A 17,262-nucleotide genomic window follows, 5' to 3' on the forward strand; every position below is an offset into this window, starting at 1 on the left:
TTGGTCCAGCCCCTGCAGATCCCTCTACAGAGGGATCTACCCTCTACCCTCCAGCAGGTCAGCACTCCCACCCAGCTTGGTGTTGCCTGCTAACTGAGGGTGCACTCCATCCTCCCATCCAGATCATTGGTAATGATATTAAACACAACACCCAACCCAAAGAGAAGATCTGTCTCTAATCCCCTGTAAGTTTGAGTCTTGTCTATGCCCTGAAGGAAGATAATTTAATATTGCTTGCAAAATCCCCAGCTTTTGGATAATCTACATTATTGTAACTCTGGATAAGCTTGTTTTCCACAAAAATGCCTGGTTTGTTTTTTTTTTTTTAACCTTGCTGAGCTCTTGATCACAGCAAGTATCTTGTGCCTATTAATACCACGAGGCAACTGTGAGGGGAAACTGGGCAACTCTCTCAACACTTTTAAAACATGCAACTTTGGCTCTTTCCCAGGCTTTCTAGATAAACCCCAGGGAGAAGACAGCATCCCATTGGACACAGGTGTGTCTGTTGGTTTAGCAATGCAATGTTTAGTGATTCCTCCTGTCTCCCCAGGGCGTGAATCCTCACCTCCGGATCAACGGGCCGATGAACATCAACCACTACGCGACCAAGAAGAGCGTGGCAGAGAGCATGCTGGACGTGGCGCTGTTCATGGCCAACGTCACGCAGCTCAAAGCTGTGCTGGAGCAGGGGACCTCCTTCCAGTACTACGCCACCCTCATCGTGCTCATCAGCATCTCCCTCTTCTTCCAGGTCATGATTGGGATTCTCCTTATCATCACTGGTAAGGTGGCCACTGAGGCGCGTGCACCCTTGCAGGGTGCTGCAGGGGCAGGGTACCCTGTAGATGGGCTGGCGTGGGGATGGAAGGGAGAAGCTTCTTCCCCCAAACCATTGCCCTCTGTCTCCATCCGGGGCTGGATGTGGGTGGTAGGGCGGTCAGTGCTACTCAGAATGGTGGGTGGGTTGTTTCTCGTTTGCACATCTCTGAGCAAAACTCTGCCTTCACTTTCCCACTGCTGACCCCCTATCCCAGTGAAAGAGGGGATTTGGCCAAGAGGGGCCTCTTGCTGCCCCTACTGTTTTGTGTTCCTTCATGCAGCTCTTGCAGACACTACATTTTAGCTGTATTTTATATCTTACTTCGTCTGGGACTTAACAAAACAATTTTGGCAGAGGTATTCCCTACATTTAACCTCACATTTAGCCAATCACACAGTTTTCCTAGTGGCTTACAGACAGTACATTAACACCAGCATTGGTTTGCTGGTGCTTGCCCAGTGCTCCATCTGATACAGGAGTTGCTGTATTTCAGTCTCCAATGGATTCCCAGTATTAAAAACCTGCAAAATTCTGCCTTTTCCTGAATATCCTACATGGGTTTTTATGGGGGACAGAGGATTGGAGGCTCTGGAAAATCTGTGACATATTCCTTCCCCTGTCATACACACCACAGCTTTTCCTGGTGGCAGCTGTGATGGCTGGAGCCAGCTGGGAGGAGAAAGGGGACAAGGGACCACGACGTGGCTGCTGTTTGCAAGGCTTATTGGCCAGACAGCCCTGGTAACCAGGGTATTGCTGTGTCTGAAGGCATCAATGTCTATCAGCCAGGACTGACCCCATTCATGTACCCAGGCCTGATAGCTGTGTCACCACACAGGTGACGTCTGGGTGTTAGGGAGGAACTGGCTTCCCAGTGCAAGCAGAGCATTGTTGTTCTTGTCTCCCGTGTCCCACAGCCTGCCCTCAACGTGTCCCACGGCCAGGCAGTGTTGGGGGGACCACGGCATGTGTCTGGCTAGTGTGCAACAGTAACTTGCCTGTTTAGAGCCTATTTAGGCCATTGCAGGGCTTTGGCACCTCCATGGCAAAATGAAGAATTTTGCCAAAAAATCAACACAAGATGATTTTTTTCTCTGCTCCAGCCTTCTATGTCACCCTGGAGCAAGCTGTGGCTCCTGTAGCATTCCTGTGACTACTCCCTCTGCTCTGTGGCCTCAGCACTCAGAAGCACCATGAACATTTACGAGGCAGGGGAGGCTTGCAGGAACTGGTGGACTTGGACTCAGTCTGCAAACTCCTTTTTCTTTTTGCATTGCATTGCACAGCTCGTTTGAACCTGAATGATATTGCAAAGCAACCCCGCCTGAATATACTCAACAACGCTGCCACAGCTCTCATCTTCATCACAGTCATCCTCAACATCTTCATCACAGCCTTTGGGGTGCAGAAGACTGGCCTCTACCCTTCCAGGAATTTTGGACCTTATTAATTCATGGGCAATGGACTCAGGTAAGAAAGGGTGAGTTCCCATCACTGCCAGCCCCTGGGAGGGCTCTCAGTCTCAGAAAACATCACTGCAAGGTGGTGAAGGCAAAGCTGCACAAATTAACAAAGCCTTTCCAGAGGCACGTTGCTGTCCCACAAAAACCTGTGGCCATTGAACAAATTCTCTCAGAGGAGGAGGAGGAGGTCTCCTCACTTGGTCGCTAAAGCAAGAACACCAAACATCACAGTTGCTGGGATTTATCAGCAGCAAGTGGTTTTTGGAAGGCTGCAGAGCTCATGCTAGATATGAGTGGCAGTTGTGGATGGGAGCTGACACTGGGGAAGAAAACTAGGTGTGTTCTGGGAGGAATCCCAAGACAGCAGCACTATCTGAGCAGAATAAAAGGAAGGTGCTAGGCAAGGCAGGGGGCGAAGAGCTCTTTACAACAGCCACTGTAGTTTGGCAAGGGACTGTTTTAAGCACCTAATGCTCATTTTCAAGGAAGCCCTGTAAATAAGAGTTCATCCAAATGGCTGGGTTTCCATGTCACGTCAGCGAGGGAATGACACGTTCTTAAATCAAAAGCACTTCAGCTCAAGAAGGAAAATTAATATATCTTGTTTACATGACCTGCAAAATTGTTTACTCCGGTAAACAGAGTTTAAACACAACATACCAGGGCAACAGCCAACAAGAAAGCTCAACAGACACATGCTATGGTGAGGACTGATGCAAGGACCAAAAGCCTCTATAGAAACACTGACAGTTTGGGATGCAGAGAGGGGCAAGTGCTGAAGAGCAGCACCCCACATGTGCAGGGGCAGTTGTGGTGTCGAGCAGTGGCTGTGACTGCTCCTCTCTGGCCATGCACACAGAGCAGTCTGAGGTGACCTTACTGATGTTTCTTGTCTTCCCTGCAGGATCTGAGCAGTGCAGCTCTCCTCCGTGTTTCCACTGACCTCAGCAGGAGCCCATGGATGAATCCAGAAAACTGGGTTAAACTTCAAAACTCTGTGTATGTCATAGCATATTGGCCCCTTGCTGTAATGCTTTTGCAGTTCTGAGGGGCAGGAGCATTGCCTTTCCAAGCTAGAACAAACTTTGCAAGAGGAAATTGCAGGAACAGCAGCAGGTATACATTTTGAAAGTGCAGTTCTGTAAATCCCTTTTCTTATTTTAGCTGCCAGCTTCACATATTCAATATTGGTTCATTTGGTAGAGAAGACTGAATGATTTACTTTGTAGGCTAAATAAATAAGTCCAGCTTTTTTTTTTTTTTTTGTCTCAAACATAAGTTGATGCCCTTAAAGCAATTCTATCTAATAGTTTACCTCCCAAATGTTGGAATGGATTTCTCAAACTAAAAAAGAAGTTTTCTTAGAAGGATAGAATGGTGTGTGTACATGAAGATAGCTAGAACCAGTTCAAATGTTTTCCTAGTTGTTTAAAATTAAATGTGACATAGTTAAGGAAACAATCAGATATTTCCAGCACTGGAATATTAACAAGGACAGAAAATAGTTATTGTGGTCTTATGTCATCATCAGCAACCTATCAGGAATGATGTCAGAATAGCCTGACAATACTTAATAGAAAATGAAGAAACATTATACATAAGGACACAGCCTAGGCTTATTGCTGCAATGAAAAATTACAGTTGAATAGCTTATTACTTTTTAAAATCAGCATTATGATTTATTCTTATCATTAATATAAATGTTTTAAAATGTATTTGGTTTATAATGACAGCTCTAGTAATTCTCTTGTATTAGAACAATTTGTTTCCTTAAGAAAAAAAATCCTTTGAATTAATGAGTTTCAAGATTTTTATGAAAGAGTAAAGATTTTCAATCCTAAATGTTTAAACTCTATAGTCATGCTAAAAATGGTATTTTAATAGCCTTATGTAAGACTATTTAAATAATTACATGGTCTTTTGATTATTAAATGATTTTTCCATTGTACTGCAGAATCAGAGTTTAATATGGACTTCTCATTTAGTATATCCTTGCCACCTCTGAGAAAGAAATGCCATGAAAGCATCCTCACTTCAGTCTTCAGGAGCTACTGGGAGTGTCTGACACTTAGAAACAGATGCAGACAGATTTCATTTGTATTTGTCTTTACAAAACCAAATTTGTGTCAGTCACACGTGGTGCTTTTTCTGAGAGGGTGTGAATGATCTTACCCACGAACTGGTGGGTAAGGCCAGAGCCAGCAGCAGCTTAGCACCTGAAACTGACAGTGACCTCCTAGAGGGAAAAGCAAAGTTGCACAATAAGGGTAGGGTGGAAAATACTAGTTATGGATTTACCAGAACCTGAAGTGGTAAAGCTGAGCACAGCCTGAGATCTGTTTGGTGAAGCAGGCACAGACTTGTCCTCCACTTTTTCTTGGGGATGACAAGTCTGGGGTGACTCTGAGTTTGCTGCTTAACTTGGTCCTCAATCTTTGCTTTGACTAGCAGCAGAGAGGGGTGGATGTTTCTGGGAAGCCTGTTATCCTGCCTCCTTTAGAAAAATGCTTCATTCTAGAGTAGCAGAATGAGTTGTAGGCACAGCAAAACCTCAAGCCAGGGGCTGTCAGCCACTGCTGTCTGGCTGGGTTCGTGGAAAGGTAAAACATTACATATCCTGCATTGCAGACCCCAAAGCCCAGGGTTTCATTGCTTCATGGAGCAGGAGGGAAAGCAATTAGCATTGATGACTGAATGTAAAGAGAGGGGAAAAACAGAAAATATTCAGCTGGGAAAGAAGCAGTGAGGGGAATTTCTTTACCGGATCTCAACTTTATCATTGTTTCAGAGACCTACTGGATCAGGTGTGGCAGCATGTGAGGCCTGCATGAGCAGAGGGGGCTCCCTGCCACTCATCCCAGGCAAGCAATAGGCTGGCAGCACTCTGGAATACTTTCCCTCCATCCCCTTTAATATTAATAATTCCTTGTTATAGTGAAATCATACTCATTAGCAACCTTGGCTGCCTTTTCCCCTCTTTGTGTGTGACTCCCATTGCTGCCGAGCTTTTGATACTCAAAGAAGGCACAGTTGAAGAGAAGATGGGCCAAAATTGAATTCAAATAAGCAGTTGCTGTGAAAGAGCTGACCTCCCATTCACGTAGGCTGTGCCAAGTACTGAACTCAGGTCTAGGCTCCCACCTGTGGTCTTCTCCAGGAACTGTCCTCTGCTTGCCAGGAGAACCACGGTGTTTTCCACATTCTCTCATCACATCAACATTCATGCTTTCCTGGAATGTTTCCACTTTGTTTCACATGATAAACCCGTGTATACAGGAGGAAAACTGTTTTGTTGCCATCCCATTTTCTGCAGATCTAGAGGGGACTGAAGCAGGGCTAACCTTGCCCACTGCATCTCCCACCCACTCCTTGCTGCAGAGCTCTTGCTGGCTTGGGCTGAGAGTGATCTCTCTGGTAGTGCCTGTGCTTTCAGCTAATGAAGACAGAGCACACCTGGATTCTAATTCCTGCTGCACAGTGATGCAGGTGCAAGTGAACACACAGACAGAAGAGAGCTCTTGTAGGAAGACAATGTATTTATAAAACATGAGGGAGAATCTGTATATCCCCCAGCTCCAACAGAGAGGTGACTCAGGAGTCATCTTGAAGGCACAGAGCCACTTTAAGGCAGGTAACTCAAAAGTACAAGTCAGATTTTCAACACAAGGCATCTGTATCTAAAAAACAATCAACTTCAGACATTTGTAGGCAATGAGGAGAGGTGTTCATACCAGGCAAACATTAAGACAATGATGAAACAAATAATAATTTTCACACAATACACTTTGCTCAGATTACAAGCCAGCCCTTCTTCATTCCCTTGATGACCTGCAAAGCAAGCCTGAGCACCACACTCCAGTCTTGAATACAGTCACGTTTGTTGGCAGAGCCCCCTTGCTCTGCACCTCACACTTGGTGGCCCAGACTCCCCAGCCTGGTCACTTGCTACCCTGGAGAAGGTCTCTTCTGCAGCATTGTCCATCATCTCCCCAGCCACAGAGCTTCCGGAGCAGCTTGCTCCTGGCCTGATGCAAGGAAAATCCTATGGAACTGACTTCCTCCAGCTGTCCAGGCAGGACACAGCCAGGATGCACATGAAGGCCAGGAACTCCAGCACAGCTTCCTAAAAAGATCTTGGTGACAGAAATGTGACCAGCTGTTGAGGGGAGTCAGCTTCCTGGCCATGTCCTTTCACTGCGTAGCTGAGGGATCTGCTCCTGCTGTGCTTCCTGCTCTCCCCCTCTTTGTGACTCTCTCTGGGGAGAAAAACTGCAGCTTGCTTTGGAAGAGGGGCAGCAGCCTCCGAGTGAAGCCCAGTGCTGCTCCTGCAAGGTTTGCTGCTGGTCAGTAAACTGGTGAGTGTGGAGCCCCTTCTCTCCCTACACCCTGCAGTGAGGTCTCTGAGCTTGTGGGCTGGACGACAGTTTTTATTCCCATGGGCTCTCCAAGCTCCTCCTGCAGCTGGAGGCTGCCAGCTAGTGCCAATTAGTATTAATCACATTTACTACTTGCTTGGACACCAACTGAGTATTCCCACTGGAAGGGAACAACATTTGAGACGGCAGCTTTGACTGGCCATTAGGAAACTGGACTGAAAACCAGGAACTCCTTACATCTCCATCAAGGAGTTCTCACGAGGTAGTTCTGCTTACCACTGGCCTGGGTTACAAGGTGTGAAGGAAGGAGTACAGTCACAGCTGAAAAATGGGGGCAAAATCCTCAAATTCTGCTGGCAGTGCTGAACTGAGGGGTGCACCCTACTGTCCAGTCCACTCTTTGCTGGCTGTCCTCTGTGGTGGGGAAGACTCATGGCATTTATGCCAAGTGAGTGACCTTCTGGATGCACCTAATTCTTGCCAGTGTCCGCAGATGGATGCCAGCTGCTAACTTTAGGTGCTGCAGACCACATCCACAGCCAGATGTGAAAGCACATGGTACAAATAACTCCTCCTCCCCGTGCTTGACTTAGGGGCTGCCACCGAATCCAGCAGCTCTGCATGTGCAGACCGGGCACCATGGTGCTCCCAGCGTGATGGGCCCAGACAGCTGCTTCTGCTAACGCCTGCCCATGTGCGGGCACTCGCCCTCCCGACAGCCTCTCCCCATTCCACAGGCATTGCGTGACACTGCCAGCCTGGACAGGCTGTGCAGGCACACTCCTGGAGCCTGGAAAGCAGCTCACCTACACACTCTTGGAGTTGTGTCTGAGGGAAGCGCAGGCTCTGACTTGCACTGAGAGCATGACTGACACTGCACATTCCAGGGAGAAACAGAGCTTATTGCAACATTGCATCACAGGGCTCTGGTCTCCCAAACTCCTATAATAGTTCAAAAAGAAAAGAAAAAATTAAAAAAAAAAGTGTTGACTGTTGTCAGCCTCTTCCCTCTCACCCCAACTGCCATGCTTTAATTTCTTAGTATCTGCGTGGGTAAAGTATTTTCCCTCAATAGGAAGACTACTCTGGCTTGGGCAGCTGGCTAAGGCTGCCTCTTCTGGGAGAGTCAGTGTCTCCATTCTGGCAAAAGCTCCACAGATTCAGATTCAGCCTTCTTCTGTCTACTTTTCACTACAGCTGCACACTGCACAGCAGAACTTTCTGGTATCTGGCTGACTTTTTCTAAATCCATCACTCACAAAACCCAGACTGATGCAAACAGATGATTTGACGTGATTTCTATCTCACATGCCAGAACTTGTATGTTCAGTTTTCCACTGCAATAGCGGAACTTGATGGACTCGTCAAGCACCACAGACACAGTAATAAATGAATGCCTATTCTGAATTGGCATCTACTCCATCAGCAAAGAGCAAAAAAGTCTAGTACCAGTCAGCTTTGCTTGTATTCTGCACATCCATTACTCCTTCCTAGCAACCCCCCCAGAACTGGGCACCATGAGCAGCATTCTATGTCACACTCTCCCCTCAAGCTTGAGCCCTTTTCAGCATGGTATGGGGACACTGAAGCTGCAGTGTAAAGCACTGAGTGAGCTGGGATTTCTGGGTTTATATAGTCTTCAAAAAGGTTACAGGGTAAAAAAAAAAAAAATCTTGCCTTACATGAACAGGAGTTTTAGGGGATGAGACTTCCCTGTAGCACCAGGCCAGCTGTGGGCTCTCTCCACAGTTCTTCCATCAATGACAGCATGGGTTTGCCCATCCTTTTGTTCACTCAACACTCTTCTGTCCTCACTGTTTGTTACACCCAGTGCATGTGCCAAGACCTGAGGCCACCTCCTCCGTACCAGGCCAAAGCTCCCAGGGCTGTTCCAAAGATGAAGCACCAACAGCTGTGTTGGTTCTCCAACCAAGAAGCCTGCTCTCTACGTAAGAGAAACTATGACAACACACAACTGTGAGGCCAAAACTTATTAAATTAACTTTTAGATTCTGCATAAATGTACAGGATTTTGAGAGCAGAAGACTCTTGTCTCCTCTTCTGACAAATCACAATACTTCAACTAATAAAATATTGCCACTTCTTCCCTGCTAGGGTTTCCCTGATATTGCTAGGACAAACACATGTCTGTCGGATAAGGCTGCAAAGTTCCTCCTGAGATGTTCTGTTAGCTTCTCTGTATAGCCCCTCCACTACCCTCAGGCAGTGGGTCAATAATTTAGGTGGAATTGTAACATCACCCTTGCCAGCTCACCCAGCTACAGGCAAATGTGGCTCCTGTGAGGGAAATGTATTTGCAACTCCATCCACAGCCCATAATTTGCTGAACGTGAGCACAATTTTTCATAATGACCGAAGTGAAAAACACAGAGAAAAATCTAAGCACCAGCAGCCTAAAGTGCTTATCAGCTCCTCTGTATCTAGATTTCCTTAAGTCAGCACATGGGCATGTGGGTGCAATACAGATCAGAGAACTTTGGTCCCCTGTCTAAAATAATGGGTACTGGAGAGATGGCAAAGGAGAGGAAATGGGGACGGTTGTGGGTTCTGTTCTTTTTGGTTTTTTTTTTCATTCAAGTTTTGAAAGAGAAGCAGCGTTGCTCTAAATAAACCATTCTAGGCTTAGCTGGGATTTGTGTTGGTTTGGTGCAAGACTCAACAGGAAACACAGCACCTCTCCCACTGTACCTTCCACCAGACTGCATGGCAGGAAATACAAGTGCTTCCCCTGACATCTCCACCACACGCCCTCCCAGCCACACACGGATCCCATGTCTTGCATGCAGCGGCTGACAAGAGAACTTCCTGCTCCACTAGCCTGATCACCCCTTCCCCAGCTGTGCCATGCCATCAGAGGTCTCTGGAGGCAGAGGAAGAGTTTGGGCACTCGGCTGCATGCCCCAATAAAGTGCACATCTGGATGAGATGGTGGACAGTGCTGCCAAACAACTCTGGGGTTGAAGGCTACAGTGTCTTCAGCTGGCGCCGGTTCCACATGCCCCGCTTCGAGTGAAACCAGTGGAAGAAGTTCCTCAGGGAGAGACGCTCCACTTCCAGCCCAGCCTGTAAGATCCTGGCAGACAGAAGAGTAGACTTAGGGAAAATTTCATCACAAAGATACTGACAGACTCAGCCCCAGGAAAACTCTTTTTTAAGTTGTGCTGTTGATAAGAGACTGCAAGCAAATTGGATAGTCCAGAATAGCTCAGGGGTATCCCGTATCCATAAGCAGGAATCTAATGTTTCTGAGTGTCTATGCACCCTTGAGCAAAGGACTAGTCAGGAGTGCCTCCATATGCCAAGAAAGGAGGAAAGATGGCTGGCAGCACTGGATTGCAGTCAGCTGACAGGAAAGACAGGACAGAGCCCAAACCCTACAACTACAAACCCAGAGGCCCAGGATTTGTGCATCCCTCCTCACAAAATCCTCAGAAATTTTAACTGTACCTCATAATCTTTAAATGCCTCTCCACCAGTTGGTCTTCAAGGTTAAATGTTATATGGGAAGTGTGAGGGATCACACTACACTCTGGATGCTTGAAGAGGACAAAGCCTTCACAATCACCAGTGCCTGATCTGCAGGAGACCAACCAGCAGTGTGGCTGGAAGGCAGCAGAAAACAACTCTCCTCTTACTAGTGGCTGCAATAGAGTGTTTTGTGTCTCCTCACCTACTAGGTTTGAGGTCAGGATATGCTCAAAGACTTTCCCTCACTGGCCAAGGTTATGGTGGCAGTAGTCATCTCAATCTCCTTAGATCCCCACTCCCATGGTCATTGGTTCTCGAGGATCTGATGGGCTTCCCCTCCTGAGCACTTGAACAGTGACAGTGGATGCCTACCTGTCGAGGAGTTCCCAGTCCTCTCCTCCCCAGCGGTCCCGAAACTCTTTTGTGTTCATGCCTCCAATTTTGTCCAGGTCAGACTTGTATATGCCCAGGAGACCAAACCCATTCACCTCCCAGTAGCCTGAGGAGAGCACAAAAGAGGCACAGCTTTGTTGGGGTTTAGAACCATTGATGGCTCCAGCAGAGCTGCTGGAGTGAGACTCAAGCTACTTTAGCACAATGTTGACACCAGGGACACTCAGCACCAAGGCAGAGCCAACCATGCCAACCAGCTTTGGGAATGAGAAAGGCTTGTGGACAGACAGCATGGTCTGATCCATCAACTTCCTAGCAGAGCCTCTCACATCTCCTGTCTGGCAACACAATTCCTGGACTGTCCCAGCTTCCCAGGGTTGTCCCTGTGCCTAGATGGCTCAGGATGGCCACCTCTGTCTAAAGGAAATCCTATGCTGTACCACTTTTCTCCCTCCAGCTTGGCTTGGTTTCCCTCACCCCTGGTCTACCAGCTCTCCTCAGGACAGGCTGTGCCCCCTAAGAAAAGAGATATGGTTAGACAGGAATAAAGGATGGTTTTTCCAAGGTCCTTAAATCCATGAAGAGCCCTAGGAGACTACCAGGAGAAACATCAGATAAAGAGCTCTGCTAGCTTTTGGATCTCAAATTCCAGGTACCTGATGCTGTTAAACCCCATCCTATATCTAACACACACTCACCCTGGGGACTTGGCTCCAGACCCTGACAGTGCCAGAGGAACAAATGTAGAGGCACTTCCTTCTTTCCCCACTTCCCAAAGTCTGAGCCCTCTTACCATCAGGCCACTGTGGGGACATCCCGCAGTGCAGCCTCATGACCATGGGTGCAAAGGCCATCTTGCCTTCCACGCAGTGCTTCCTGATTGAATCAATGACTCCAGCTGGGAAGTGGATGTGGAGGTCACACAGGAAGACAATGCTGTGCGGGTCCTGGAACCAATTGTACCAGTTGGGAAAAAAAAATAGGTTGACTTTCAGTAAATATTTCTTGAGGGGCAGGAAGACAGAAATATGGGAGTCAAAATCTCATTACTGCATCAGAAACTGAGATCCCAAGGGCTGGCAAAATGTCCATTGGCTGATCAATGATGAGTGTGAAATACCATCACTGTGACCTGGCAGAGCCAGGATCACAAAGCTGCTACTGCTGACTTCCCTTCTGTCTGACAGTCCCAACAGATGGACCAAGAATCAAACAGAGCACAGGCTCCTCAGAATAAAGAGACCCTTCCTCTGGAAGGACAGGAAAAACATCTACATTTGAACTGATCTGTTAGGCTATTCCCTTCCCCAAAAACCAGTGTGTTCAGTACCAAAGGCAGTGGCAACACCAGACACGTACTACAAACTTCCCTGCCCACCCAAGGCCCCCCAGACTCACCGTTACGAGGTCTATCCCCGCCTGCAGCCCAGCAGAACGCTCAAAATTCCCTGTCAGCTTCAGGTACCGGTAGCTGGGGGTCAGAGGGGAAAGAGAATTTCAGTGGCACAGGAGGCACGGCAGGCAGCACCACACAGCATTGGGCCATGGAGCCCGTGCACCCTCTGAAGCAGAGGAAACCTTTGCTGGGGGAGTGCACAAGCCCAGCACTGCTCCCGGTCCCAGTCTGCCCAGAGGGTCTTGCGCCTGAACAGAGCCTAGCAAAACTCTTCTCAGCTCTAGCCCAGCTCTGTCCTAGGACTAGGCCTGGAAACCCCTGGCATGTAACAGAAATGACCAGCCAAAGCTGTTTCAGGTCAGAGTAGGGTCATTCTAGCAGAGGTCTCCATGCTCACTGTCCCACTTCTCAGAGCTTTCTTATGTTTTCTGTCCTCCCCCTGCCCCATCACTGAGAGACTTGCTTTCTCTTCTCTCTTGCAATCTTGAAAAAAGAGACAAATTCAATACATTTATCTGGAAGACTACACCAGGAATTGCCTTACACTTTTCTAACAGTGCTCCACGCATATACGTGTATGCGCATCATAACAAAAACATATTCTTGTGGATGTGCAAGGTCTGGATGGATGGTGTCTGTGGTGTTCCAGCTGAAGCAGGCTGTGGCTGGTCAATACACAGAGACTGCCAAATGTGCTATTTGCAGGCATATGTGTGTGAGTGGCTTTTTGTCACCAAGCAGTACTCCCACCTGTGCAAGGAAGACCTTTTCAGAGCCTTCTCGACATCCATGTCATCACTGCTGTAGTCGGTGATGATGACACTGAAGTAGGGATCCTTGGTGACTCGGAACAGCTCTTCCATGTCGGAGATGAACTGCAGTACCCAACGTGCCTGGTTTTTCACTGGTTGTATTGCAACAGGGAGAGAATCAAAGCCAACTGATTTAAATGGTGCTGTTTTTCCTCAACACACAAGGTTTCTTGCCTTCTGTGAAATCTCAACAGCCTTTCAGGGATGATGTAATAGGCCCAGGCTGAAAACCTGGTCCACAGAGCCAAGGAATCAGTGTGGGTTCTTCCCCACCATGTGACAGAGGTTTTCTCTGGGATTACAAGCCATGGCTGCTTGGGCCCTATCATATTTTTGAGGGTATTTAACTTGGAGAACAGAAATTGGAAGCAACCCAAGTAAGATGGCTGAGACTGGCTCAGACCCACAGTCCAGGGCTGCCCTCATGGGAACTGCCCATGGGAACTGTGCCACCCCTCAATGTCCTGGGGAGGCAGGTGGCCTTACCTGGCACCACGAAGTGAACCACAGCCTGGTGGTTCCAGGAAAACCCCTGGGGCCAGCACAGCTCTGGCTCGTTCGCCGCAGCCATCAGGTGCCGCCGGCGGCCCCACACCAGGTTCCTCATCCTCCTCTCGTCCTCCTCGTGGCTGCTGCTGCCCTGCCAGCCCCGTGCGAAGATGTACTCGGAGAGGCGGACGCGCCGCTCGCCCTGCTCCAGCAGCTCCAGCTCCAGCAGGTAGCGGCTGCCCCGCATGCGGTCCTGCCGCTTCTCCACGTTCACGATGCGCTGCAGCTGGAAGCGCCTGCAGGAGACACAGCTGGCGTGGGCACAGCCTGGGCACCGGCCCCTATCCCTCCTCCCTCAGCCCCTTCCTTTGGGCCGGCACAAACCTTTGTGCCCCCAGCTTCCCCCTGCTCTGCTGCACTGCTTCCAAAGTTCCATGGGAATGTTTAGCACCTGTTTCTCCTAAATCCACAAGCATGTGGGATTAGACCTGGGATTCCAGCCAAGAGAAAATATTTGGCAGGAGAAATGAAATAAAGGTGACACGGAAAATAACAAATGTGTCTGAATGATTGTGTAGGGCTGGTAATAGTGAGTGTACTCAACACCACCTGCAATGATTTTGGCACAAGAAGCGTGTTTGGGCTGCTGAAACTGGCTCATGACAGCTTATCAAACAAGAATATGGAGTAGGACTGAGCAATCATACAGTAGAAACTGGCAGGAGCTGTAGATTCAGAATGGCCAAAACTGGATGAAATGCCAGGTCAGTCATGACCTTTCAGATCATAACAAGAGTTTCTGCTATAAAATAGATGCTTGTGAGTTAAAAATCTTGAGAAAATCTTGTGTGTACTGGTCAGCTACACCTGGCTGTGACTGATGTGACCCTGAAAAAGCAAATGTGATCTTAATATGTAGCATTAGGCCTACTTCCAGCAGGGATTAGAAGCTAATAACACCTATTCCATAAAACATCCAGGATTATTTGTCACTTATGTATAGGAAGATTAACACCAACTGAAACCAGAAAAGACTGGTAAAAAAAATTATAATTTTTTTATAACACTTATAAAAATTAAGGCTAGCCCAACAGAAGGGTCAGAAGTTAGATTGTTTAGCTTATGGAGGCTAGAGGAAGTGTGTCTGTTTGCCAGAAGGGATGGTAAGTCTTGAGAAGAAAAAGAACCATACCAAGACCATGTAACATTTCTCACGCAAAAGAAGTGTGCCTGAAGTCCAGTGTTTTACACAGATTCCTTGCCTGAAATGTTATTCACTGCATCTAGTTCATCCTCTGATTCTCACCAGTTACTCACATAACAGGTATTCCCCATACAGCATGGTTAACCAGTTCTGGGACAGTGCCCCTTGGTTTTCTCACTGCGCCTTACCCTTTACTCCTCTGGTTGAGCTTCCTCAGGAAGACACGTGTAACTTCCAGGGCCTCCCTTTCTCTTAGCAGCAAATTTCCCGAGGTGTTGCACTTCAGGTCAATCCAGTCTGTGCGCAGCATATGGAAGTCCAGGTTGCTCATGCTGAAGGTCTGCTCCCAGTTGACTGCCTGGTCAAACACTGGTACATAATCAAAGTCCTCCTCATCTTCCTCCTCTGGCTCTGCACCCACCTCTTCCTCCTCTGCTGCTCCTCCAGACTTGCCCTTCAAAGGAGATGCCACTTGCACCTCTCCTTCATCCACATCCCCATTGTTGGCCGCCTTCTGCTCAGCAATGTAGGACTGCACCTGGCTCAGCCACTGTGGCAGCCCGGGCTGCTGGCTGGGGCTGGCAGCACTCACTGCATGTCTCCCGGCTTTGCCAGAGGCTGGGCCTCCTTTCCCAGCTGGCACGGTGCCTGCTGGCTGCAGCCCGTCCTTTGTGGTGCTGAGGTCTCCTCGAGGCCCTACCCTGTTGGGAACTGTGACCTCTGAGTCCCTGGGGTGGCCAAGAGACTGCTGCCTTTGAGACACAGTCCTAGAAGAAGGGATTGTCCTTCTGACAGGCACTCTCCCCTGGATGGCCCTGGCATGCTGCGGAGGGCTTCTGGAATTGTCTTTGACGCCAGCTTTTAAACGGGGTCTCTTCGTTACTGGGTTTCCCTCTAGGCCAGTCAGGCTGAGGCTTTGGTTGGTAGAGGCCAGCATGGCTGATTTGATACCAGACCTTCTCGTCCTCCTCCTCCGTATCTCCTCTCCTGCATCGTCACCCATCACCGAGAGGAGGCGGCGGCGCTCCCGGAGGGAATAGTCATCGTGAATATTGTCACTGCCCAACGCGTTGCTGGGAGCCTTGCCTGCTGGCCCTGCCCTCCCTGTGCCAGTGCGCTCGGGGGCACTGGTGCTCTCCACGTCCTGCTCCTCATACTGCAGGTCATCCTGGTTCCCCTCCTGGGAGCCTGCAGGATGAATCAAAGTTACACCTCTGGCATCCTCCCACTGCCTTCCCTGCCCTGCCCAGGCACCCACCAGGCAGGGGGGCAGCTACTTCTCGCCTCCTCTCAGTGCTGTCTCTCTGCTCAGAGGGGCAGGGATGATCTCCCACGTAGGTGGCTCTTGCTGCCACCAGCCTCCTCAGCACCCATCACTCTCCCCTGCCAAAGGCTGTGGAGCTGTCTGGCTTTGCCCTCAGCTGTGGGTCTGGCCACAGCTCTGCAGGACAGGTGTGACCAAAGGCTGCCACACCGCACACCTCTGGCTGTGTTACTCCTGCCCATGTTTTCGCTAGAATCGCACCTCAGCTGAGCTGTGGGCCTGACAGTTGTCATGTTGTCCTACCGCAGCCCACTGCTTGGTGAGCTCCCAACCTGCCCTTAAGGGAAGTAAAAGTGGCAGCAAAAGTCTCCTCCCAGACACAGCAATCTGGCAGGGAAAGGCTGAGACTTCCTTGGCATGGAAAGTCGACTTCCTACAGCTTCCTTCAGCTGGTGCTGCAAGACCACACACAAAAGCAACAGATAAAAGAATCCTCTGGGTTCTGACATTAGGGCCCCTACCTGGTTGCTCTGTCTCTTCTCCAGAGTCCAGGTTCTTCTCTGGCTGATCCATTTTCATGTACTTGTAAAATCCAAATCTGTGGAGAGAAGACCAAAACACAAGTTTGATGAATGTTACTTTTCCCTTTCCTGGAAGAAGGAGGAAGATCCTGAGCACAGGGAGGCCATAATCAACTATTTTACTGGGAAAGTGACCATCTTTATCCTGCAAAAAAGTCCTCCTGAATTGGCTGGGAGTCCTTGCACAAGGTGACTGATTGTTGCAGGAGGGAGCATGCAAGTAGCAGCTCCCTTGTGGGGCCACCACTGGGATCTGGGTACCAGTGAAGATGAGTGACATGCATTTCTTCCCCCAGAGAGAGGCCTGGTGGTGAGCATAGATTGACTTCCACAGTGACAGCTATCAGGAGGCTCCAATGACTTGCAGGCCAAGCTTGCTGGGAATACACTCCCTGATGTAAGAGAACAAATATTCTCTGACTCAGCTACTGGGTTAACAGTGCAAGAAAAGTGCTAGTAGTTTCCCCTTGAGACCTAAACGTATTTTCACTTAAGCTATCAAAAGAAGCTATAAATGCTTTAATGTTTTGCAAGTCTTAGGGGATCTTTAAGAATTAAGAAAAGTCCTACAGAAGTGAGCATGAAATTCCACACCAATTCCAGCCTTCAAGCTTCTCCCCTCCCTGCTAGTAAACCCAAATTTACAGCATGCTACCTTTCCAAATAATAAGGGTTTTCCTGATAGAAGCATTTGTTGTCTTTCTCCATGTGGCTCAGGCGGCTGTAATCATTTGGGTAAACGAAGGATAAATGAACCTGTGAAGAAGAAAGAAAGACAAAGTGAAACAAAGTGAAACCCTCATAAATGCCAGACATCAGTCACAAGTTGACCCAGACATAGCTGCAGGATAACCAGCACTTTTTAGAGAGAGCAGGAGTTGCTCACTCTTTCCCTCTCCAGCAGCAGGCTGTGAAGACAGAAGGAAGCACTCTAGGATACATGTATGTATGCATGTACCTTTTACCCTCTCC

The 17,262-nt window shown here is 48.6% G+C and overlaps 2 protein-coding genes across 3 annotated transcripts in view; one reads left to right on the top strand and one right to left on the bottom strand.

Moving 5' to 3' along the window:
- The window catches only part of NINJ2 (ninjurin 2), a 46,175-nt gene extending 42,616 nt beyond the window's left edge, over positions 1-3,559 (top strand). The window contains exons 2-4 of one of the 2 annotated variants that reach the window (XM_053943129.1): positions 554-785; positions 2,110-2,303; positions 3,191-3,559. In XM_053943129.1, coding sequence (XP_053799104.1) covers positions 554-785; positions 2,110-2,273 — 396 coding nt within the window. In that variant the 3' untranslated portion in view covers positions 2,274-2,303; positions 3,191-3,559. The remainder of the gene's footprint in view (positions 1-553; positions 786-2,109; positions 2,304-3,190) is intronic. The other variant, XM_053943128.1, reaches the window with a different exon arrangement.
- A 2,243-nt stretch (positions 3,560-5,802) lies between these two features.
- B4GALNT3 (beta-1,4-N-acetyl-galactosaminyltransferase 3) overlaps positions 5,803-17,262 on the bottom strand; it is a 60,265-nt gene continuing 48,805 nt past the window's right edge. Inside the window, exons 12-20 of the mRNA XM_053942387.1 lie at positions 16,946-17,046; positions 16,231-16,307; positions 14,634-15,633; positions 13,239-13,537; positions 12,691-12,844; positions 11,943-12,015; positions 11,338-11,491; positions 10,524-10,650; positions 5,803-9,756 (exon numbers count right to left, since the gene is read on the bottom strand). Coding sequence (XP_053798362.1) covers positions 9,648-9,756; positions 10,524-10,650; positions 11,338-11,491; positions 11,943-12,015; positions 12,691-12,844; positions 13,239-13,537; positions 14,634-15,633; positions 16,231-16,307; positions 16,946-17,046 — 2,094 coding nt within the window. The 3' untranslated portion in view covers positions 5,803-9,647. The remainder of the gene's footprint in view (positions 9,757-10,523; positions 10,651-11,337; positions 11,492-11,942; positions 12,016-12,690; positions 12,845-13,238; positions 13,538-14,633; positions 15,634-16,230; positions 16,308-16,945; positions 17,047-17,262) is intronic.

Source organism: Vidua chalybeata, chromosome 5, assembly GCF_026979565.1.
Source record: "Vidua chalybeata isolate OUT-0048 chromosome 5, bVidCha1 merged haplotype, whole genome shotgun sequence".
Taxonomy (NCBI): domain Eukaryota; kingdom Metazoa; phylum Chordata; class Aves; order Passeriformes; family Viduidae; genus Vidua; species Vidua chalybeata.